The 24,498-nt window shown below is 46.1% G+C and overlaps 2 protein-coding genes across 3 annotated transcripts in view; one reads left to right on the forward strand and one right to left on the reverse strand.

Moving 5' to 3' along the window:
* PRIM2 (DNA primase subunit 2) overlaps positions 1-19,931 on the reverse strand; it is a 280,515-nt gene extending 260,584 nt beyond the window's left edge. The window contains 4 exon segments of the mRNA XM_033936564.1: positions 13,571-13,633; positions 13,635-13,675; positions 16,890-17,058; positions 19,802-19,931. Of these exon segments, the coding sequence (XP_033792455.1) occupies positions 13,571-13,633; positions 13,635-13,675; positions 16,890-17,040 (255 nt within the window). The 5' untranslated portion in view covers positions 17,041-17,058; positions 19,802-19,931.
* Positions 19,932-19,943: 12 nt separating this feature from the next.
* The window catches only part of RAB23 (RAB23, member RAS oncogene family), a 50,989-nt gene continuing 46,434 nt past the window's right edge, over positions 19,944-24,498 (forward strand). The window contains exon 1 of one of the 2 annotated variants that reach the window (XM_033936566.1): positions 19,944-20,049. The gene's annotated coding sequence lies outside the window, so the exon portion shown is untranslated. Of the gene's footprint in view, positions 20,180-24,498 lie in introns of both variants that reach the window. The other variant, XM_033936565.1, reaches the window with a different exon arrangement.

Below are 24,498 nucleotides of genomic sequence, written 5' to 3' on the forward strand. Positions count from 1 at the left end.
AGATGTAGATGTCCCACCCGAAATCTGAGGAACTTGCGGGAGGCCGGATGAATCGGATGTGAGTGTAGGCCTCCTTGAGGTCCAGAGAGCATAACCAATCGTTCTGCTCGAGGAGGGGATAGAGAGAGGCAAGGGTCAGCATAAGGAACCACTCCTTGACCAAAAACTTGTTGAGGACTCGAAGGTCCAAAATGGGCCGCAGATCGCCCGTCTTCTTCGGAACCAGGAAATATCGGGAGTAAAACCCTTGGTTCTGCTGATCTAATGGGACCGGCTCGACGGCCCGAAGCCGAAGCAAGGCCTGAGCCTCCTGGAGAAGAAGGGCGGTCTGCGTTAAGTTGGAAGGATACTCTCTTGGAGGGTGGTCCGGGGGGACCCGTTGGAAATGAAGAGAGTATCCCTCTCTTACGATGGTAAGGACCCAAAGGTCTGTGGTGATTGACTCCCATCGATGACAAAAATGATGGAGACGACCCCCTATGGGAAAAACAGGGGAAGACAGAACGTTGGTTATGCTCCCTGGAAGAGAGTCAAAAAGGCTGAGTAGCCTTGGGTGCAGCCGGCATCTGAGGCTTCTGCTGCGTCTTCTGCGGAGGCTGTCTCTTTGGAGGCTGTCTCGCAGGAGGAGTCTGCCTCGGTTGATAACGCCGTTGGTAAATTTGAGGCGGTCTAGATGGACGAGACTGCTGAGGCTTCGGTTTAGGACGCAGAATAGACTGAAAAGACTTTTCATGGTCCGACAGCTTTTTAGTAACAGTTTCGATAGACTCATCAAATAGATCCGCTCCTGCACAAGGTACATTTGCAAGTCTGTCTTGGAGGTTCGGATCCATATCGATGGTTCGAAGCCACGCCAGGCGACGCATGGCAACCGAACATGCCGCAGCTCGAGCCGAGAGCTCAAAGGCATCGTAGGAGGATTGCATCAGTTGAAGGCGTAATTGGGACAGGGTCACCACCACCTCTTCAAACTGGAAACGAGCCTGAGCATCGATGAAAGGAATGAACTTGCGGAGCACCGGCAAGAAAAAATCCAAGTATGAAGAGAAGAAAAAGTTGTAGTTGAGAACTCGAGTCACCATCATCGAGTTCTGATAGATACGTCTACCAAACTTATCCATCGTTCTCCCCTCTCTGCCCGGAGGCACGGAAGCATAGACTTGGGAGGGATGAGAACGTTTGAGAGAGGACTCGACTAGAAGGGACTGATGAGAAAGTTGAGCTCCCTCAAACCCCTTGTGGTGAACGATGCGGTATCGAGCATCCAGTTTACTGGGAACTGCAGGTAAGGAATACGGTGTCTCAAAACAGCGCATGAAAGTCTGGTCCAGCAGCTTGTGTAGAGGAAGCCGAAGTGTCTCCGCCGGAGGGTGAGGTAAATGCATGGTGTCCAAATACTCTTTAGAATATTTGGACCCAGTGTCCAAAGTCACATCCAAGTCATCCGCCATTTGTCGGAGAAAGGATGAGAAAGACAGTTGGTCTGCCAAGGCCGGTCGACGAGACGGGCTAGAAGACGTGGAAGCCTCCGGGTCCAGGGAGAGCTGAGATCGGCATGGAGAATAGGAGGCAGATGGTTCCTCATACTCCGGCCCCTCCGGCTGGGACACATCCGACGAGGAGTATCCCAAACGCTGCATCTTCTTCTGCGGAGACACCTCCGAATGACGTGAGGAGTGCCGAGAAGAGTGCCGAGATCGATGCCCCTCCCGGTGACGGGACGGAGAACGAGATCTTCTATGCATCGAGTGATCCTTTGAAGCCTCAAAGGAATGGATAGGGCTCGATGCAGTGGATCGCAGAGGTGGCAGAGATGCGGATTCACGCAGCGCCACCCAGGTCTGGTATGGAGTACGGAAGAACTCCTCCTGCGATGCAGTATGCCCAGGACGATTATCAGGAGCCGCCCTAGCACCCTGTTGGCGTGGAGGTGTGATGGGCTCCAAAGGTGGCATCTCAGGAAGGGAAGCCCTCCTGGAGGATTCCGCCGCCCTCCACCGATCCCCCTCGTCGAGCAGAGAGATCGAACGACGAGGAGGAGGGGGAGGGGGCGGACCGCCCTCTGAGACCGGGGTCGGAAGCTCACCGTGAATGTTGGCGATAAGCCGGGGTCCCATAGTGCGCATAAGCTCGACAAACTGAGCTTCTAGCAGGGATCGAAGCGAAGCCGATATGGAGGGATCCGCACCGAAAGGGGGTCCTCCTGCACGGTCTTCGCGTTCCTTCGTGGCCAAGTGCTTCTGCTTGCTAGCTTTAGGCACTTTGATGACCACGGGAGGGACAGTGGAAGGCGGTACCTGAACCGAGGAGACGGAGGCAGGTGCCGATGCTGAACTCGAAGCTGAAGCCGGGACAAACGATGCGGGCCTTCACGATGCTCGATGCAGGGAGTCGCAGACGTAGGTTTCGAATGGACCGGCGAAACCTCTACAGCCGCAGTAGCAGAGATGTCCTTGGCAGTCTCCATCTTGAACATCGACTCCCAGAGCAAGCAGCGCCGCTTAAACGAGCACGCAGTGAGCGTGGAACAAGGCCGGCACGATTTCGGAACGTGTTCCGGACCAAGACACCGAAGGCAGCGTCGGTGTGGGTCCGTCAGCGAAATCGCACGCTGGCACTTGCTGCACTTTTTAAAACCGGTGATTGGTCGGGACATAGGCCGGAAAATCGACGCTGCAAGGTCGAAGCCGCTAGGCCGCAGCCACAAGGCCGGCCCGGCCGAACCGCCAGAAGAAATAATTTTAAGTTTTTTTGTTTTTTTTTTTAGAAAAATAAAGTAAAATTGAAATAAAGTCAAAGAAATAAACAGAAACGCGGGTTAAAGAAGGCAAAAACTGAAATTCAGTCAGCGCAGAATGAAGTACAAACTTCTCAGCTCCGCGGAAAGAAAAGAACTGAGGAGACACGCCCGGTACATCGGGCGGGAAGGCACTGGCGCATGCGCGGTGCGGGCATCTCGAAACTTCTAAGTTTCTTCAAGCAAGACATGCTTTCAAGATGTCCGTGTCGGGGCTCTGTCGGATGACATCACCCACTAGTGAGAATACCTGCCTGCTTGTCCTGGGATAAAGTTTGATATGTAGATTTTTCAATAGGAATAGGTGTTAATGTATCAACAAATCTCATAGTTTTCCAAGTGTCCATTAATATTCTGTTATCTTTACGTATTCTAGGCATTTTGATACTAAGAAGACCAAGCCTAATTGGAAACATAAGTTGCCTCTCCAACCATAACCAATCTGGAACCTGTTCCAAGAGCTCTGGGAGGACCCAATACATACCCTGGCACATAATATAGGACTGATGATAGCTATAGAAGTTGGGAAAATTTACCCCACCCTCCTTAATTGGTCTTTGTAAAGACACTAAAACAATTCTTAATGTAAAAAAATGTTTTAATAATTGTTTCTAATTGTTTCATACTATGAAAAAGTCTCAAGATTCCTGGCAACTTGTTCCATAAATGTGGCCGGGCTATCAAAAAGTTTCAGCATATCTCACTTTACCCAACGTTTCAACAGATAACTACAACACCGTTTCAGATCTCAAATGTACCACAGGTTAATAAATTCTCAGTACCTGTTGAAAATACCAAGGTGAAGTACAGTACAAAGTCTGATATATTATTCGTAGGATTTTATATATTCTACACGTGCTGGTACAGCAGGGATTATCATCAATATGAACTCCCCTTCCTAAAACTTAAATCTTTTTAATTTAAAAAAAAAATAAAAAAATTATGTTCTGCATAGCCAACAATTCTATGCAATTACAAATTATTCAGGTACTCAACCATTATTCCCTAACTATCCCAGCGGGCTCTCACTCTATCTAATGTACCTGGGGCAATGGGGATTAAGTGACTTGCCCAGGGTCACAAGGAGCAGCGAGGGATTCAAACCCACAACCTCAGGTAGCTCTAACCACTGCAACACACACTGCACAAACTCCATTTTTAGGTCCACTTTCTATAGAGCAGTGTTTCTCAACTCGGTCCTGGAGTACCCCCTTGCCAGTCAGGTTTTCAGGATATCCACATTGAATTTGCATAAAATTGATTTGCATACATTGCCTCCATTATATGCAAATTTCTTTCATGCATATTCTTTGTGGATATCTTGAAAACTTGACTGGCAAGGGGTTACTCCAGGACAGAGTTAAACACTGCTATAGAGGAATCTTTCTTGAGCAATACCTTGTTTTTTTATTTAAAAAATAAGAGTAAACTAAAGCTTAGGCTTATATACCACATCTTCTCTATAACAGTAGAGCTTGGCACAGTTTACAAGAAATTAGAAAGGAGAACAGATACAATATGGATTTGGAATAGTATGGAGAGGAGCAGAATTTACAACTTTGAAAATAGCCAAGTTGTCAGATGTTTTCGAAATGGTTGGAAAGAGCCCATATCGCGCAGTTGAATAGGAAAATTATTCCACAGTTCAGTAATCAATAAAGAATTATTAAAAAAAAACAAAAAGTAGAGACTTCCCTAGTTTGCCAATGTAGGTAACGCCTGTCAACGTAGGAAAGGACAATTTAAATTTTTGAGTAGATCTGGTAATGTCAGATCTTACAGAATTCCAAGATAGGGGAATTAAAGGAGGATGAATGCCATGCAACATCTTAAATGTTAAGCAGGCACATTTAAAATAAACCTTGGAAATTATTGGAAGCTAATGAAGTTTTTGCAGAAGTGGAGAGACATGATAAAAATTTTTTGCCAAGATCAGCCTAGCAGCAGTATTCTAGAGCCCAGCATTTCCAACCAGTTGTACATAGGATTAAGGAACAACAAACACAGTTTCAAATGTTTGTGCGCAAATCCCAGAAGCTGAAAGCAGCAAGAAGGGAAAGTTAAAATATATTGCACTAAATGAAAGAGGTAGATATATTAGGCATCTCTGACAACTGGTGAAAGGAAGATAACTTGTGCATTGTCATACCAGAGTACAAATTATGTTACAGTGATAGGGTGGATTGAATTTGTGGAGAGGTAGCATTACACATTAAGGAGGGCCTTGAAACCCACCCACACCTTTAAACTGAAGGACAGCTAGAGGAGTGCTCATTCCCTCCAGCTGGCAGGCCCGCCTCTTCAAAATGACGAGCATTCCCCTTCATGGTACATCCTTGGATGAACTAGGAGGGGCCTAAGGTCCTGATTGGCTCAGGCTCATAAGGCCCCTCACTATCCCAGGATGCATCAGGCAGGGGAGGGGCCTTATACATCAGAGCTAATCAAGGCCTTAGGCCACTCCTAGTCCATCCCAGGATGCACCGGGAAGGAGAAGGCCTGCCATTTTGAAGAGGCAGGCCTGCCAGCCAGAGGCATAGAGGATATATTTTTGAGATAGATAGATAGATAGATAGATATCTATCTCAAAAATATATCCTCTATGCCTCCGGCTGGCAGGCCTGCCTCTTCAAAATGGCAGGCCTTCTCTTTCCCGGTGCATCCTGGGATGCACTAGGAGTGGCCTAAGGCTCTGATTAGCTCTGATGTATACACACTTCCCCCTCTCCATTCACAGTTTCTGCACTCGCGATTTCACATAATCGAGATTTTTTTCTGGGGAGGGGGAAAATAAAAAAGGAGAAATTAGGTTCTTACCTGCTAATTTACTTTCTTTTAGCTTCTCCAGACCAGTAGAGGTTAACTTTACGAATGGGTATATATCTAATCATGACCAGCAGGTGGAGACTGAAAACAAAACTTTGGGACAGTATATCCTAGCCCCTCCTCTCTATTTCCCTCAGTCTGCCGAATAGCCAAGCAGAACCAAGAACTGGAAAACAACAGAGAGAAAAAACAATACTCCAAAAGGAGTAACAAATAACATACCCAAAATGCTGTTGGAAAATGCAGAGGAGAAATTCCCGAAGGAAGAATGTCCCCACAGCTCGCCAGCTAAGCCAGCCGAGCCACAGCCGCTGTTCTTCAATTCTCCCCCGGCCCTAGAAAAATACTAGAACCCGCAGCAAAAACCAAAAACTGCCCGCGCAACAGCCCCAACAACAACAACAGACAGGGTGGGGACCTCTACTGGTCTGGAGAAGCTAAAAGAAAGTAAATTAGCAGGTAAGAACCTAATTTCTCCTTCTTTAGCACTCTCCAGACCAGTAGAGGTTAACTTTACGAATGGGACGTACCAAAGCAGTCCCTCTCACGGGCGGGACCCCCGAAGGGCCGATACCAGTACACGCTCACCGAACACCGCGTCCCGACGCGCCTGCACATCAACCCGATAATGACGAACAAAGGAATGCAAGGAGGACCAAACCGCAGCCTTACAAATATCCACTGGAGGCACGAGCGACGACTCAGCCCAAGAAGCCGCCTGACCCCGAGTGGAATGAGCCTTGAGAAACTCCGGAACAGGCTGCTGTTTCAGAAGATAAGCGGAAGCAATCGTCTCCTTGATCCAGCGCGCAATAGTAGCCTTAGAAGCGCCAGCTCCCCGACGAGGACCCGCCAGGAGGACAAAAAGATGATCGGACTTCCGGAATTCCTGGGTCCGCTGCACATAAGAGCGAAGGACCCGACCGACATCCAACTTGCGCAGCTGCCGTTGCTCAGAAGAGCCCTCCCGACCACCCAAGACCGGGAGAACCACCGATTGATTGACATGAAAAGGAGAAACAACCTTCGGCAGAAAGGAAGGAACAGGCCGCAAGACGACCCGCTCCCTAGAAAACTCCAAGAAGGGAGCCCTACAAGAGAAAGCCTGCAGCTCAGAAACACGCCTAGCAGAAGTAATGGCCACCAAAAAGACTGCCTTCAAAGTAAGGTCCTTCAAAGAACAGTCGTCCAAGGGCTCGAAAGGCGGACGCACCAAAACAGAGAGAACCAGATTAAGATCCCAAGAGGGAACCGAGGGCCGTAGGGGAGGCCTAAGCAACTTGGCCGCCCGCAAAAACCGAATCACATCAGGAAGAGCCGATAACGCTGACCTGACACCAACCCTCGAAAAGCCGACAGGGCCGCAAGATGAACCCGGAGAGAAGACCAAGCCAGGCCTCTATCCAGGCCATCCTGCAAGAACTCCAGAATGTTAGGCAGAGAAGCGCGAAAAGAGGTCACTCCCCGCGCCCGACACCATTCCTCAAAGAGACGCCAAACCCGCACATAAGCCCGAGAGGTAGAAAGCCTCCGGGACCCCAACAGTGTAGAGATCACCTTGTCTGAATATCCCTTCTTGCTAAGGCGACCCCTTTCAAGAGCCACGCCGTAAGACAGAAGGGAGACGGGTCGAACATGGGAATGGGACCCTGCATCAGAAGGTCGTCCGAGAGAGGCAGAGGAAGAGGATCCGCTACCAGGTGCTTCACCAGATCCGCATACCACGGACGGCGAGGCCAATCCGGCGCCACCAGCACCACCAAACCCGGATGGTGAACAATGCGAAGAAGCACCCTGCCCACCAGCGGCCAAGGAGGGAACACATACAACAGCCCCTCCATTGGCCACTGCTGGACCAGAGCATCCAGACCCTCGGCCAGACCGTCCCTGCGACGACTGAAGAAGCGGGGCACTTTGGCGTTGCCACCCGTGGCCATCAGGTCCATCAGGGGCTGCCCCCAAGCCTGCACTATCAACTGAAACGCCTCGGCGCCGAGACACCACTCTCCTGGATCTAGGAAGTGACGACTGAGGAAGTCTGCCTGAACATTTTCTACCCCGGCTATATGAGAGGCCGAGAGGTCCAGCAGATGGGATTCCGCCCAAACCATGAGCAGAGCCGCCTCCTGCGCCACCTGAGTGCTCTTGGTGCCCCCCTGACGATTGACATAAGCCACCGCCGTGGCATTGTCCGACAGCACTCTGACCGACTTGCCCAGCAACAGGGAGTGGAAAGCCAACAGCGCCAGACGGACCGCTCTGGTCTCCAACACGTTGATCGACCAGGCGGCCTCCTCCGCGGACCAGGTGCCCTGAGCTGAGTGACCCAAACACTGAGCCCCCCAACCCAGGAGACTCGCATCCGTCAGGAGCACCGTCCACTGCGGGAGATCCAGACCCACCCCCTGAACTAGGTGAGGGGTCTGGAGCCACCAACGCAGACTGCAGCGCGCCAAGCCTCGCAGGGGAACCGGAACATCCATCCCGTGCCTCTGGGGAGACCACCTCCGGAGCAGAGCATACTGGAGAGGACGCATGTGGGCCCGCGCCCACCTCACCACGTCCAGGGACGCCGCCATCGACCCCAAGACCTGGAGGAAATCTCGCGCCCGAGGACACCGGGACGCCAAAGCAGGCGAATCTGAGATTGCAATTTGCTCACCCGGCCCTCTGGGAGGAAGACCCTCCCCAAGGAGGTGTCGAACAGCACCCCTAGGTACTCCAGACGCTGAGCCGGGACCAACCGACTCTTGGAAAGGTTGACCACCCAGCCCAGCGACCGGAGAAACTCCACCACCCGAGCAGTAACCCGGGAGCTTTCATGCAACGACTTTGCCCGAATTAACCAGTCGTCCAGGTAGGGGTGTACCAGGATACCCTCCGACCGCAAGGCTGCCGCGACGACCACCATCACCTTGGTGAACGTCCGAGGAGCCGTGGCCAGCCCAAAGGGAAGCGCACAGAACTGAAAGTGCCGACCCAAGATCGCAAAGCGCAGGAAACGCTGATGAGAGGCCCGAATGGGAACATGCAAGTAGGCCTCCGTCAGATCGAGAGAAGTGAGAAACTCCCCCGGCTGAACCGCCAGAATGACCGACCGCAGAGTTTCCATACGGAAAGAGGGAATCTTGAGAGCCCTGTTGACCCCTTTTAAATCGAGGATGGGCCGAAAAGTCCCCCTCCTTTTTGGGCACCACAAAGTAAATGGAGTACCTGCCCGTGCCCCACTCCGGAGGGGGCACCGGAACAACTGCCCTGAGATCTAGCAAGCGCTGAAGGGTCTGGCGAAAAGCCTGCGTCTTCCCCGGAGTCTGACACGGAGAAGCGAGGAAAAAATCCGGCAGAGAGCGGGCGAACTCCAGGGCATAACCGTCCCGCACCACCTCCAGGACCCACTGATCGGACGTGATCTCGGCCCATTTGGGGAAAAATTCGCGCAGCCGAGCCCCCACCGGAACCAAAGGGGGCGCCGGCAAGGCGTCATTGTGCAGGACGGGAAGCGGGGGAACCGGCGGAGGGATTCCCTGCCCCCCGACAGGCCCCCCGAAAGGGCTGCATGCGCTGGAAGAACCGACCCCGGGAAAATCCCGGAGACTGGAAAGAAGCAGCCCCACGCCCAGGGCGATACTTGCGAAAATCCCGCAAACGCCCCCGGGCCGCACCCCCCCGAGACGCCGGGCGGGCACGGTCCTCCGGCAGACGGGGAACTTTCGAGTCCGACAGAGTCTGAATCAACTTATCCAAGTCCTCTCCAAACAAAAACGACCCCCGAAAGGGAAATTTAGTAAGCTTAGCTTTGGACGCAGCATCCGCCGCCCAAGCGCGCAGCCACAACACACGCCTTGCGGCCACGCCAAAAGCCATAGACTTAGCCGATATCCGCACCAAGTCATATAGAGCATCTGAGAGGAATGAGGCCGCCATCTCAATCTTCGCAACCTCCTGATCCACCAGAGACCAGTCGTCAGACTCTCGATCCAAGACCCGCTCCGCCCACCGAAACACGGCGCGAGCGACCAGTCCCCCACAAATAGCCGCCTGGACCCCAAAGGCAGAGACCTGAAAATTTTGCTTAAGGATGCTCTCCAATTTGCGCTCCTCAGGGTCCCGCAAGGCAGAACCGCCCTCAACAGGCACGGTATGCCGCTTGGAAATTGCCGAGACCACCGCATCCACGACTGGCGAAGCTAACGTAGCCCGATCCCCTTCAGGAATGGGATACAGGCGAGCCATGCTGCGCGCCAGCCGAAACGGCGCCTCCGGCGTTTTCCACTGCTCCAGAATAATATCCCGAATATCCTGATGCATAGGAAAAGAGCGGGAAACGGAACGGATCCCCCGTAACAGGGGGTCCCCCACACGCGGAGTCTCCGGCGGCGCGTCCTCAAAACGCAAAACCGTAGAAACCTGTTGAATAAGGTCAGGCAGCTCATCTTTCTGAAAAAGGCGCACCACGGACGCCTCGTCACTGGAGAACGGGAAATCCGACAACCCGCCGCCAGCTTCCGTCCCCTCAAGAGAGTCCTGGAACTCCTCAGAAGGGTCCAGGTCCTCCTCCAGACCGACCCGTTCCTCCGACCACAAATTCTCGTCCCACGACACCCGCGGACGCTTGGACAAGGGAGGCGGCGGAGGGGACGTCACGCCAGACGAAAGAGGCAAAGCCGCAGGGAGCGCGGAGGAAAAACCACCCCCCGAAACCCCCTGGGCGCAACCGGGACCCCCAGCCGCCTGAAAATAGGCTCTGCATAAAGAAAAGAAAAATTCAGGAGAAAAACCCCCCGAGGGTCCCAAGGGACTCCCTGCCACAGCAGGGGACCCAGCAGAACCTTGCCCCTGCATAGTCAAAACAGGGGGAAGGTCACCTGAGGTGGAAGACAAAATGGAGGGGCCAGACAGAGAAGATGGCGGTTTTCCCGCCAAAAAAGCTCCCTCCATAGCCTGAAGCGGCTGAGAAACCTGAATAGTCTCAGCCCCTAAGCAGGCAAGCCGGCATCAGCTGTCAAAAAATCAGCTGAGAGGGAATCCTTCGGGGAATCCCTCCGTGGGCGGTTGTGGAAGACCGGGCTTCCCCACTGCTCCAAGCCGACTCGCGAGGCACCATCGGCGGGGAGCTCTGGGCGCCTGCAGCCGCTGCCGACGGAGCTCCACCACCTCACCGACCCAAACCGCCGAGTTCAGGCCGGCCGCGAGTGCCTCGCGGCTGGACTAAAATTGTGGCCTACTCCCCCGGAGAAGGGCACAATTGCTCCATACGCGACCTAGCTATAAAAAAGTGCTGGTTACATGAAAAAATACAGTAAAATACAGTTTTCTTAAAGGGAAACAACCCTCCAGACCAGCACTACCTCAGGATTTTTTTTTTTTTTTTTTTTTTACAGAACAGACTCCACAGGCTCTCGAAGCAATATGCCTTGCTTGACTTAGGGGGCAAGGCTTACTGCTGAGGCTCCTCTAAAAAAATGTGGGGAGGTGGAGGAAGTGGGGGGAGGGACCCCGCTCGTGACCCGCCGGGTTTGACACCCCCGAGGTCGGACGAACCCCCAAACAGAGTCCGCCCAAGCTCCGTCCGGCTAAAAACAGGGACAATAAACCCCCTAAACAAATTCCAACAGCCCTACCAAGAGAGATGGGTACAGATCACATCAACACCTGCTGGAGACTGAAAGAAGACTGAGGGAAATAGAGAGGAGGGGCTAGGATATACTGTCCCAAAGTTTTGTTTTCAGTCTCCACCTGCTGGTCATGATTAGATATATACCCATTCGTAAAGTTAACCTCTACTGGTCTGGAGAGTGCTAAAGAACACATATTTTTTACCTCCCTGCTGCCTTCCCTGGTGGTCTAGAGAGCTTTCGGGGCAGGAGCAATCTTCCTACGCTCCTGCCCCGTGCAGATCGCCATGAGGAAATGGCTATAGGGAGTTCCCGTCGTACTCTCGACCACCAGGTAAGGCCGGGAAGGCAGCAGGGAGGTGGGGGTGGGTCAGAGACGGACATTACCTACTAAAATGTACATATTACATTTTCGCTCAGCAAATTGTATTTCTATACTATTGCCTCCTGAGGTCTCTGATCTCTGTATTTCCTCTGAATATCTACTTATTGTATTTTGCTGAATGTCCAGCACTCTTGATTGTAAACCGCCTAGAAGTCGCAAGATTGTGGCGGTATAGAAGAATAAAGTTATTATTATTATAATCGCGGTTTTTCACCATTCGCGGTCCGGCTCTGCCCGTATCCCCCGCGAATAACGAGGGAGAAGTGTGTATGTGTGTGTATATATATATATATATATATATATATATATATACATACATATATACACACACACACACACACACGATACATATACATATATATGATACATACATATACATATATATATATATATATATACATACACATATATGTATATACATACATATATATGTATGTATGTATATACATACATATATATGTATGTACATATATGTATGTATATATATACATACATATATATATATGTATGTATATATGTATGTATATATATATATATGTATATATCATATATGTGTATATATATATATATGTGTGTGTATATATCATATATGTGTATCATATATATATATGTATATGTATCGTGTGTGTGTGTGTGTGTGTGTGTGTGTGTATATATATATAAAAATACAACAAATCCAACCCTACTTTTTTTTCAAATCATAGGTTCTAAGAGTTTTCAGCAAACTAACTTACATGCATGAGTTAAGTCTGAGGCTTTTCCTCCTCTTCTGAAAGTTTATTTGTTTGTATGTATGTAAGGGTTTTCAGCAAACTAACTTTCTTAGAACCTACGATTTGAAGAAAAAAAAAATGGTGGGGGGGTTTGTTGCGATTATTTTATACCTTTTTTTCCGGCAATTTTTTTTTTTATGTTTCCCTTATAAAATTACCCCAGGGTTACATTCCTAGGAGTACATGTAGTGACAAGATCCTATTTTTATGCAACTAGTTTGTGGTATGTTCTGTGGCAGAACATGGTTAGAATCACAATTTATGAAAGTGGTCTGTTATAAAATTACCTGGAAAGACCATTGCTTTAATCCAATTTTGTTTAGAAAAGTCAGGAAATACATGGAAAATTTATTACAAAAACTTTTACTGCATATGGCTGAAGTATTACCTTACTTGTCTAAGGCTATGCAATGGAGAAGAACTTAAACCAGAACTCCTTGCCCTACAGGGCAAGTTGTTTATTTCAATGTTCTTCTAATTGTTTCATTTGATTTTGAGTGTAAAATTTACTTGTTTTCTGATCCTTGACAACTCCAGAAAAATTGCAAGACCTAGAGAGGATGCTAAGGCTTTTTGATTTCTCTTTTAGGACTAGGCTGCAGGTCTATTACTAAGGGTCTCTAATCAGAAATATGGAGTTTCCTCTTAATCTTTCTTTTTTGCCTCCTCTATTTTGTGAATTAACTATTTGTCGTTAATTATATTCTTTTCTTTCTTTGAATTTGATTGTAATTCTAAAGTGATAAAAGAATAAAAAACAATGAAAGAAAAATAGTCTTAAATCTTGACTATTCTCCAATGGAATACCTAATCTAATGTAATTAGTCCTACTCGTATATTCTGCTATTTTTCAGATTCCGATTCAGAGCGGATACAACAAGAATAATCCTATGTTAAGGGGAGCACATATACTTAAAAATTATTCCACAAAGAGATAACATATCAAAAACATTTATCAAAAAAAGAGTAGATCTTTAAAACTTTATGAAAAATAATATATGAATTCAGGCTTCTTATTTCTAAAGAAAAACTGTTCCACGTTTGAATTGCCTAATAAGAAAATGATCGAATCAAGTTTACACTTTCTAATTACTCTAAACACAGTTGAAAAGTGTTATGGAACAGATGTACCAATGTAGGGAAGGGTGTGAACCCCTACTGCCCATGTACTTACCCTGTATGGAAACTTGAGCTTTCGCAGTTCAGCTTCCAGCTTTTCTTTGTACTTCTCTGAGTTTCTTCAAATAACTCACACCGAGACTCTCTATCAGCTTCAGAACTGAGAAAAGTGAGAGAATACAAGACAAATTAGGATGTACAGGAAAGCAGCTCTGCTATTGCAAGAGAACCTCCTACTTTATTTTATGCCTAATTATTTGTTTATGTCATATTGCTTTTGTAAATTTACTATTTATATATTATTGTATTTGATTAATTTTAAATTAGTTTATGTCATATTGTTTTGAGAGATAAAACAATGTTGGCATAAGTTACATACAATGTAATAGCTTGGCTGTGTTTCAGCAAAAGCCTTCATCAGGAGTCCAGTGTTCCCACTTAATAAAAGAGCTTGTTCTATTGCATCCCATTCGCAAGCCTTGTTTGTTCTCATTTTGCTTGATTGACATTGTTGTTCTTCATGGGACTTGTTTTTTTTCTTCTCTTTTTTGTGGACCTCATTTTATGATGACTAGTATGACATTTGAACCTTGGGATAATGTATTGTGTTTTACAGAGGAACATCTACATTGTCTTCTTCAAGGTGCCACTTTTAGAAAGTGAAGAGATTTCGTCAGAAACTTTGTTGGACAAATAGACTACTGTTAATCTCAATCTTTAAAGAACATAGTTAGAAATTAACTTCATTATGACATTATTTTAGATTATTTTCCAGCAATAAATATCTCCAGAAGATTGAGAATTAGATGATCAGAATTTTCTAGATCAATGGTGTGCAATACTTAACAAGTATTCGCTAGATTTGATGACACTAATAAAAATTATAAAAGAAAAAGAATGATAGAACAAAGATTGTTCTTGGTGAGAAATTAGACAGATTAAGAAATGAAGATACAAATGGTATACCCCCACCTGGAATATTGCGTCCAACACTGGTCGCCATACATGAAAAAGGACATAGTACTACTCGAAAGGGTCCAGAGAAGAGCGACAAAAATGATTATGGGGCTGGGGGAGTTGCCGTACAACGAGAGGCTAGAGAAACTGGGCCTCTTCTCCCTTGAGAAGAGAAGGCTGAGAGGGGACATGATCGAAACATTCAAGATGTTGAAGGGAATTAACTTAGTAGAGAAAGAGAGATTGTTCACCCTCTCCAACATGAAGAGAACAAGAGGGCACTCACTAAAGTTAGAAGGGGATAGATTCCACACAAACGTAAAGAAGTTCTTCTTCACCCAGAGAGTGGCAGAAATCTGGAATGCTCTTCCGGAGACTGTTATAAGGGAAAGCACCCTTCAGGGATTCAACACAAGGTTGGTTAAGTTCCTACTGGAACAGAACATACGCAAGTAAGGCTAGATTCAAATAGGGCACTGGTCTTTGACCTAAGAGCCGCCGCATGACCCAGCAGCGGCAAATCTTATGTTCTTATGAGGATAGAGTTGCGGAATTGGGGAAGCTGAGGGACACAGAGAGGTAGATAGAGGAGACCCACAGGGACTCAATAGAGAAGTCCAACCTCCAGACTGGCAGCCCCTGTGCTGCCTTAGAGGAGGAAGGTCTCCTAAAAGGAGATCACCATCCTGGTGATACAGGAAATTATTGTATAGCCAGGACCTACCCACCAGGAGATGCAATATCCTCTTGCACTAAGGATCTATCTCCAGGGGCTTCTGCCCAGATGGGAAGCGTTAAGAGGCCATTGTAGTGGGAGATACCCCCCCCCCCGCCAATTTTCACCATAAGCTATAATAGTGTTACTCACTGTGTGCTCGTGGGTCCAGCAGCTCCAGCTGGCTTTCTTCCCTGCCTGCCACTGATACACACCTTGCAGGGCAAGCTGATCTCTACACAGGTCTGCTGGACGATGCTCAAAGCCTTCGCTCTGCCAGGCTCCTCCTTATGATGCAACTTCATTTTTTCTCAAAGAAAGAAAGTTGCATCATAAGGAGGAGCCCTGCAGAGGGAAGGCCACAAGCATCATCGAGCAAGCCTGTATTTAATGGCTTGCTCTGCATGGTTTGTGCCAGAGGCGGGGAGGAAGGGAAGCCGTCTGAACCCATGAGCTAGTGCTGTCCGATTCGCCTCCCAGTCTCACTTTAAAAACTAATTATGGCCTGTGGAGGATCACTGGTGCACTTTCCCTCTGCTGCGGTCCAGCCCCTCATCTGACCTAACAGCCTGTTTTGGTCTGGGGTGGACCGTGGCAGAAAGTACACTGACAATCCTCTGCAGGCCGTAATTAGTTTTTAAAGTGAGACACGAGACACAGGATGATGGTGGAGAGAAGGGGGTAGCATGATGGCCTTGGGGGGCCCCCTGGTGTAGCTATCAGAAGTTCACAGAGGGAGGTGTCCAAAGAGGGGGGCATATGACAAACTGAGGAGGGGGAAGAAATAATGGGTCTGAAAACAGAGGAGAGGTATGTGACCGAGGTATTCTGTTAGGATGAATTTTTCTATGTAGCATTCAGTTTTCCTGATAGTGGAGGGGATATTGTGAGGGGAGATGGGTCTTGTTGATCCTTTGTAGTGAATTATAAAATGACAGTTGTACAGTTCCTTTTTATACTTTAATAAAATGATTTCTATATAAAATAGCTATTCAAGACTTTTATGGATGGGATCAGACAGAGCCTGCGGAGACCTGGGCAGGACAATTTTTTTTCCCCTCGCGTCATTCTCTATTCACAGCTCAGAGGAGTTGAAAGTAAAGACTTTTCACCAACTTCAGTTCACAGGCACAGGACTTCTACAGATTTAATGACCAAAGCCTGGAATCTGAACCAACTACTGGAAATCCTGCTTAAGAGATCTTCAACAATAATGTCAAATAGCCAGAGCCTAAATTAAGAAATCAAGCATATGTAATCAAATTATCTCAAAGAATTAAGCTTGCCAAAGAAACACATGCATAGCGTTACCATATGGCTTCAGGGGGAGTATCTTTCTATCCCTCCCTCCCATCCCTTGTGCAGCAGAATCCTTGCAGCTTGTATCCCCCCTCCCATCTTTTGTGCAGCAAAACCCTTGCAGCTTCTATCCTCTTCCCCCCCCCCCCCACTGCCGACCCATCTCTTCCTCCGACTGCGAGACAGAAAGAAATGTACCTTATAACAAACCAGCAGCGTTGGCAGCAAGCTAGACAGGCTCCTTCGCGGCCTGGGCCGTTCCTCCGCCGCATCACTGATGACATCATCAGCAACATCAGCGACTAGGGCTTATTTTTGGGGGTAGAGCTTATATTAAGACCTACCCCGAAAATCATGCTAGGGCTTATTTTCGGGAAAACACAGTACTTAGACAGATACTCACGTTTAAGCCTTTCTACAGCTAAGGTTTCAAACTCAACCAGAGAAATGTTTTCAGTAGGTGGCTGCTGGTAGAACTGTAGGCTGTAAGGATACAATTCCTCTTTCCTGCCTCCTGTCAGTTTTGCGTGCCGCTTCCGTCGTACAAATTCCATCTTCTTAAGCTAGGTGTTCTACAGGAAGAGAGATTCACAAGTCATTATGCTTAGAAAAAATTCATGCACAAATGAAGAAATAACACTAGTTTTCCTTCACAGAAGACTATTTCAAAACAAATGTATTAAAAGGGTTTCCTATGAAAAGAGAACAGAGGTGCACAAAATCAGCTCTATATTAAAAAAGCAAGCAGAAAATTAGTAAATCGGTGGCATTAAAACATTGGGCTTAGTGTTTTAACATGGAACTTTCCTGCACGCTGCTTTTAACTCCTAAACTCTTGTAAAGTACCAATGTCTGTTTTAATCATTCCCTCCATGAGAAATTCTCTAATTCCTATTGGTCCCATTTGTCCGATTTGATTAGATTGTAAGCTCTATCGAGCAGGGATTGTCTCTTACATGTTTACAGTACTATGTACATCTGGCAGCACTATAGAAATGAGAAGTAGTAGTAGTACTAAGCCCATTTTTAACACTGCTGTCCAATTGGGCTTTTTTAATATTTACACATCTCATGTTAAATTTTTCTATTAGCACACAAGACCTGCAAAAATATTAACACAAGAGCACTTACTGCCTCCTATTTAGGAGGTACTTAATGCTCCCATGTTAAGTTGCTCAAAAATAATGCCAAAATGTTAGTGCTTAACAACTTAACCACATAAATTTAGCACTAACTAGTTCCAGAAATCTTATCAGTTCTACTATGAAGCTATATGGTGTCCACTCAAACTTCACGGCACCACATATACAGATAAGAGGATACTTCTTTAAATGTATATACAAAAATTTTTTTGTATGAACCTTCAGAATGTAGCTAGAGTATATGTTATAACCAGCTACCACATGTCTTCGTCAGTCCACTTTATTGTTTATTTCTAAGTCTTTAAAATCAGCTCTTAGCTACAAGAATTCATTGTAAATTTCATTCAAACTTCATTTATGTTTTCTTTCACTTCAACTTAATTTTTCCATTTAACTTCATTTTCTTCAGGGTCAAGGGGAACAGTCGAGGGAGCAGTCCCCTCGACCCTGAAGAAAATTTCTGTTTGAAACATGCAAGTCGGGAGAGGTGGCATCGATGAAATCTGAGAGCTAACCTCAAAGCTAAGTAACTAAATAATTATGGTCAAATTTATGACAATGAAATAAAATGAATTAAACTGAAGTTAAATGTAGGGGAAACTGATGCTCCCCAGATATACACTTAAGACTCCTTTTACTAAGGTGCGCTAGCATTTTTAGCGCACGCACAAAATTACCATGCGCTAAACCACACAGTATGCTTCTAGAATAATGCCAACTCAATGCTGGCGTTAAGGTCTAGCACGCGTGCTATTCCGTGCATTAAGGCCCTAAAACGCCTTCGTAAAAGGAGCCCTTAGAGAATTTAAAGACAAAACTAGAATTTTATTTTTACAGAGCAAAATATTTATTTATAAATATCAGGCAGGCAAGCAGTAAAATGCTGGGTTACAATTCAGAGATTTTTACACAAAGGAAATGTGCCAGAAGATAAAATATTGTTATAGAAACAGAATGATTAATTTAAGCTGGATTAAAAGTAACTCATTCCAAACTAGCTGTTTTTTTGTCTTCACCGACTAGGTGCTTAACTCCTTTGTCTCAAGTTTACAGCATATGGTTAGCTATAGTCTCTTAGAAACTCACTTCCAGCCAAAATTAATCATTTCATGCTACAGTCAGATGTGATTGGTCAAAGAAAAACATATTTATCTGATTGATTCCTGATAATACATTTACAAGGAAATCTTAAGGTAGCCCCCAATCTAAAGGAAACCAAGCTTCATTAATAGAAATTGCCTATGATGACATTGGTATATGTGCATTCCAACAGCTTTCAGTACCTGAAATGAGGGAGCTTGAGTCTCAAGCCATACCATCTATCACCTAAGGACTCCTTTTATGAAGCTGCGTTAGCGGTTTAATGTGCGTAATAGCACACTACTTTGCGGCCACACTAGCTGCTACCGCCTCCTCTTGAGCAGGAGGTAGTTTTTCAGCTAGCGCGGGAGTTAGCGCACGCTAAAAAGGTGCATGCGATAAAGCCGCTAACGCAGCTTCGTAAAAGGAGCCCTAAGTGATCATACGTGAAAGAGATGGAGTACTTTTACTTTAAAAAAAACAAACCCAACCAAAACCCACCCTTTATTTATCTGGAAAAAGAAAGAGAAACTCCATGTGTATGAGGTTGGTAGTAAAAGTGCACCCACCAACTTAGCAAGGACAACACTCACTGTACCTCAGGAGGCTTTCTTAAACACTATAATATTTAGAAATAAGAAAACCAAAGGAAATAAAGTAACCCCTTCGTCGAAAACTAATCATAAAATGAATTGTTAGTCTAATAAAAAGATAATTACCTTATCTCCTTTGGTTTTGTCTTATTTCTAAATATTACCTTGAAAAGTGGACTAACACGGCCACCACACCTTTAAACACTGCAATAGTCAACACCAAATACCCCAGACAGACATACCAAGCCAAGAAAGAAAAGCAAAAGGGACGTAGAAAATCGTTATTGACCTGCCCAGTTCCTGTCATCCCCTCAAAAACCTCGTCCTCATCTCTGAAGACTGACACCATTTACCTCCCCCGTACTAAAGTGGCAAAACAGAACCTAGACAACATGCAGCGCAAACACAGTGCCCTGCACAATCAGCTTAGATGCACATAAACTACAACAATAGAAGGAACAAGGGAGCACAACTTGAAAAAAAAACAGCACCTCCCCAACCTTTTTCTATCGCGTCTTCGATAACCGCGTCTGCTTCAGATCACCCCAAAAAAATGCATTCAATCCCGTTAACCAAAGAATCCCGCGCTTTTTTTTTTTTTTTAAAAGACTCCAGCAACGAGCATGCGCAATAGCAGTAATTGGAGAACCGGAAACAGCGTGATTGGTTTTCACAATCCTCCCCAAGTGCATACGCAAGCGCAAAAGCAACGAATGCGGAACCGGAAGAAGCTGCTGTTGGTTTACAGGTTGGTGCGCTTGCGCGGAACAGGGCAGCTTTCGCTGCACATCCTTGTTTTCTGGGAGTCTTGTTAGCTGAATGCAGAGGCAAGACGGGAGAGAGGAGAGGAGTGGTGTGTAGTTATCAGCGTCAACGAGGTAAAAAGGACATTTGAAAAAAAAAGTTTAATTGTATTGGAAAGCTAGGCAGCGCTAATGCTGTATTTGATGTTGTTTTGTCAGTTTCGGCATCGCAATACACAGGCATCAGAGTGTTAGGAATCCGCTATTTGGGACTCTAGTGAAGTGAGATAGAAAAAAAAGTTGGTTTGGTTGGGCTAGAGCCCAGGGGCTCAATCTCTTCCGATGTCTTGACCTACATAGACACATTTTTCTAAATATACATATGATTGTGTTTTCTCTCATCGCTTCCTTTCCAACCCAATGTATTCTTTCTCAGACAAATTTATCGCTATGCAGCATCCCTCTTTAGCGTAGACATACGTACACAACCCCTTTCCTATTCACACATGTGCGACAGAATGCACCTATAAAAGCTACAACTACAACTGCATGCTCTTCTCTCGTTCGCTAACATCATTCGCACAAATACCGCTTTTCTTTATTCTTACACGCTATGGCATCCGGAGTGGGGGGGAGGGGGGTAGAGAGAGAGAGTAGGGTTTGATTTTGGTGGAGTTAACATATGCTCTGTCCGAAAGCTCCTCCCTTCTGGAGCAACTCGTCTCCCACATCTATCACCCATTCCCAGGCATAAAGAGCCAGCTGTGTAGGTGCTTGAGCATCCTCGGGGTTAAGAAAACCCTTTGACTTGTACAGGGAGGGGTAATTTCCATTAGCTTTAGTACCCCCATTTATTTAGAAAAATGGGTTCCTATACTCCCAAGCAGTCTTCCTTTAAGTAACACAGTCTATCTAGTGATAATTCATGCTTACCATATATGTTTAAATATCAGCTGAGATTTTGGGGGCCAAACAAAGGCCCAAAAGTGGGGATCGGCTTATATTCAGGCCAGAGCCTACCTGCCCCTCTCCCAGACCTGTTGCAGGCTTCCACCCGACTCTGTACCCTACCCATTGTACCTCTTGTCTGCCAATATCCTGCATGTTGCCGTATCTTCCTTATGACCCGCATACCTGGAATCCCTGGTAGTCCAGAGGTGTAGCGGGCAGGAGTGAGCCCCACTACTGAGTCGGTCACTGCCACGAGTTCTGGCAGTAAGCTGCTGAGCGGCTTTCTGAATGGCTGCCCTGAGTTCTCGCAAGAATTTAGGGCAGCCATTCAGGAAGGTGCTCAGCACCAGGCAGCAGCATACAGCTGATCTGCCAGAACTCGTGATAGCAACCGGCTCAGTAGCGGGGCTCACTCATGCCCACTACACCTCTGGACCACCAGGGATTCCAGGTATGCGGGTCATATGGAAGGTGCAGCGGCATGCAGAGCCTGGAAGGGAGGGGAGACAGGGTATAGATCTGTGGAGGGGGACTGGGTACAGAGCCGGGCAAGGAGGAAGGGGGGCTGGATGCAGAGCCTGGCAGAGAGGAGAAAAGGGGCTGGGTGCAGATCCTGGCAGGGCAGTGCATTTGAATATTAAGCCCCCTGTCTTATATTTGAGTCAACCATTTTTCCTCCTTTTGGGAGGGAAAGATGGGGGCCTTGACTTATATTTGGATTGGCTTATATTCGGATTGGCTTATATTCGAGCATATACGGTAGGGCTTCTTTTATCAAGCAGCGGTAGAGCGTTTTACCTCAAACTTGAGAGGTGAATGCTCTGACGCTCATAGGAATTGAATGACCATCAGATCATTTACTGTATATACCCGAATATAAACTGACCCTTATATAAACCGAGGTAACCTCTCCCCCCCATAAAAAAGGAGGAACAAAGGTTGACTCTAATATAAATTGGGGGGGGGGGGGTTAATATTTAAGTGTAGTGCCTTGCCCTGCCCAAGTTTATTATACATTTGAATACCGTCTTATCAATGATTTATCTAGATGGTTTACAGTCATTTAAGAAATAGAAATATGTATAAAAATAAAATTCATATACCGGTAGTTAAAATTTGCAAGGGGGGATTTCAGGACGAATAAGACTGACTGAATCAGAGGGAAGAGACATTAGGAAGTGAAAAATACATCAAGATAAAAAAAGAAGAAAAAACTGTTGTAAGAGGGGGGGGGGTCATTTGGTGAGCGAGCCTGGTGAGAAATTTTGAGCATAGAAAAAAAGGCTAAAGTATTAAAGGCGTCCTCGAACAGAAAGTATTGTTTTTGGACCGAAATTGTTTTGAGAGGGCTCTTGTTTGATATAAAGGGGATGAGCATTCCAGAGTGAAGGTGCCATCACGGAGAATATTGCTTTCCTGGTGGAATCATAGAAAATATCACATGTGGAAGGGATCACCAATAGATTCTGTACACCCTCCCTCACTGCTCTGCCAGGCTCTGCATTCAATCTCTGCACCCAGGACCCTTCCCTCCCTCCCCGGTTCTGCACCCTGTCCCCCTTCCAGATGCCTTGCAGACCTCCACCAGGCCTGCTGTAAGTCCTGGTGGTCCAGCGATGGGCTGGGAAGCAAGGATCCCTCCTGCCTCCTGTCCCCAGGTGATTCTAAGAATTTTTACCTTCCTCTTGCCTTCCTTGTGTACCTTTAGTTTCCCTGGTGGTCCAATGGTGAACCACGGCAGGAGCGACCTTCCTTCGCTCCTGCCCATGCACAGCTGCTAGCTGATTGGCTGCCACGAGTTCTATGAGCGTCAAAGCTGTTACCGCCACAGCTGACACTAAAAACCACACTACGATGATCAGCTATGATGCAGAAAAGGCCTTTGATAGGTTGCATTGGGACTTCCTTTTCTCAACTCTTCAGTCTTATGGGTTTAGTGGTAGATTTGTACAAACTTTCAGATGTTATATACGAACCCTCAGACGTGTCTCTGGGTGAATGGTATCGGCTTGTCTCTATTCCCCATTTGTTGCGGTATATGACAGGGATGCCCCTTCTGTTCATTTTGACTTTAGACTCCCTCGGGGAGATTATAGCCATGCCAGAAGTTACAGGAGTGTCTTTAGGGAACCATGAATTCAAAATTGCGGCATTTGCTGATGATTTTTTAGTTCTTATCCAAAATCCTAGGGAATCTCTCTCCACACTACTAATACTCATTCAGGAATATGGTGACTTTGCAGGTTTAAAGTTGAACTTAGATAATTTGAGGCCTTGGCACCTGTGGGAACTGTGCGACAGGACTGTGGATCTACTTTTCCACTCCGGTGGGCAGAAGGCTCCTTTAGGTACTTGGGGATTTTGCTCCCCCAAAATGTAGAAGATTTATATACTATTAATGTCCAGCTTTTACTGGCATACCAAGAGAAGGTTTGAACAATGGCGACATCTACCGTTGTCTTTATTTGGTAGAATTAATCTTTCTAAATTAATCACTTTTATTGTTCATTCTTGTTCGATCAATACTGGTCTATTTTTGGTGTTCTTTGTATATCAGCATGATTTTCCTGCTTTTGATCTTAATACATTGGATTGTATGTGTGGGGGGGAGGGGTTGGAGAGAGGAGGGGGGTTTCTTACACTGTTTTGAAAATTTTGATGACTTGAATGTACATATTTCATTTTTGCTTGGACTTGCTTGTATCTTAGTGACACAATTTGCTATTGCTTTTCCTTTGTTCTGCTGTCATCAATAAAAACTGTTTCAATATAAAAAAAACAAACCAGGTGTAAAAAGGGGAACAAGTAAGCAAGTACTTTTAAATAAAATAAGTTCCTGAGCTTATCTGTTTAGCTTTAGGATTACTTTTCCTCAAATTCCTAAGCAATTTCCCAGCAAAGTCTTATCAGTAAAGATCTGTATGTCTCTGGAAGTCCTCTCACAGCTATACCTCCTGGATGAGTCACCCTGCACTGATCTGACCTTTTGATTTTTCTCTTTAATCAGGGTATTGTTTCACTGAAATACAATTAAACAAAAGAGCAGTTTCTAACTGAAAAGACCTTTGCCAAAAAATGCTCTGTAGAGCTACTTTTTTTTCTAGCCGTATTTTAAATTATTGTTAAATTCTAAGCAAAGACTTTTTTCTTCAACTGGTTTTTGCCCTAATCTGATCTTATTCTCTGAAATGCAACCTAAAATACTAACTAAGGTTCTTGAGAAAGTAATCTTTTATCAGTTAATTGAATTTTTGCATAATAACTTATCCTTGACCCCTATCAATTTGGTTTCTGTTCTGATCATGGCACTGAGACCCTTCTGTCATTCATGGACTTTGTCCATCTAGGTTTTAACCGAGGTGAACATTTTCTCTTGGACAGCCTCGACATCTCTGCTGCTTTTGATATTCTCAATCAAGTTTCAAGTTTATTAATTTTTAATATACCGACCATCAACTGGTATCTAGCCGGTTTACAGTAAAATATTAAAAATAGAGATAAAA

The sequence above is a fragment of the Geotrypetes seraphini genome, chromosome 3, assembly GCF_902459505.1.
Source record: "Geotrypetes seraphini chromosome 3, aGeoSer1.1, whole genome shotgun sequence".
NCBI lineage: Eukaryota > Metazoa > Chordata > Amphibia > Gymnophiona > Dermophiidae > Geotrypetes > Geotrypetes seraphini.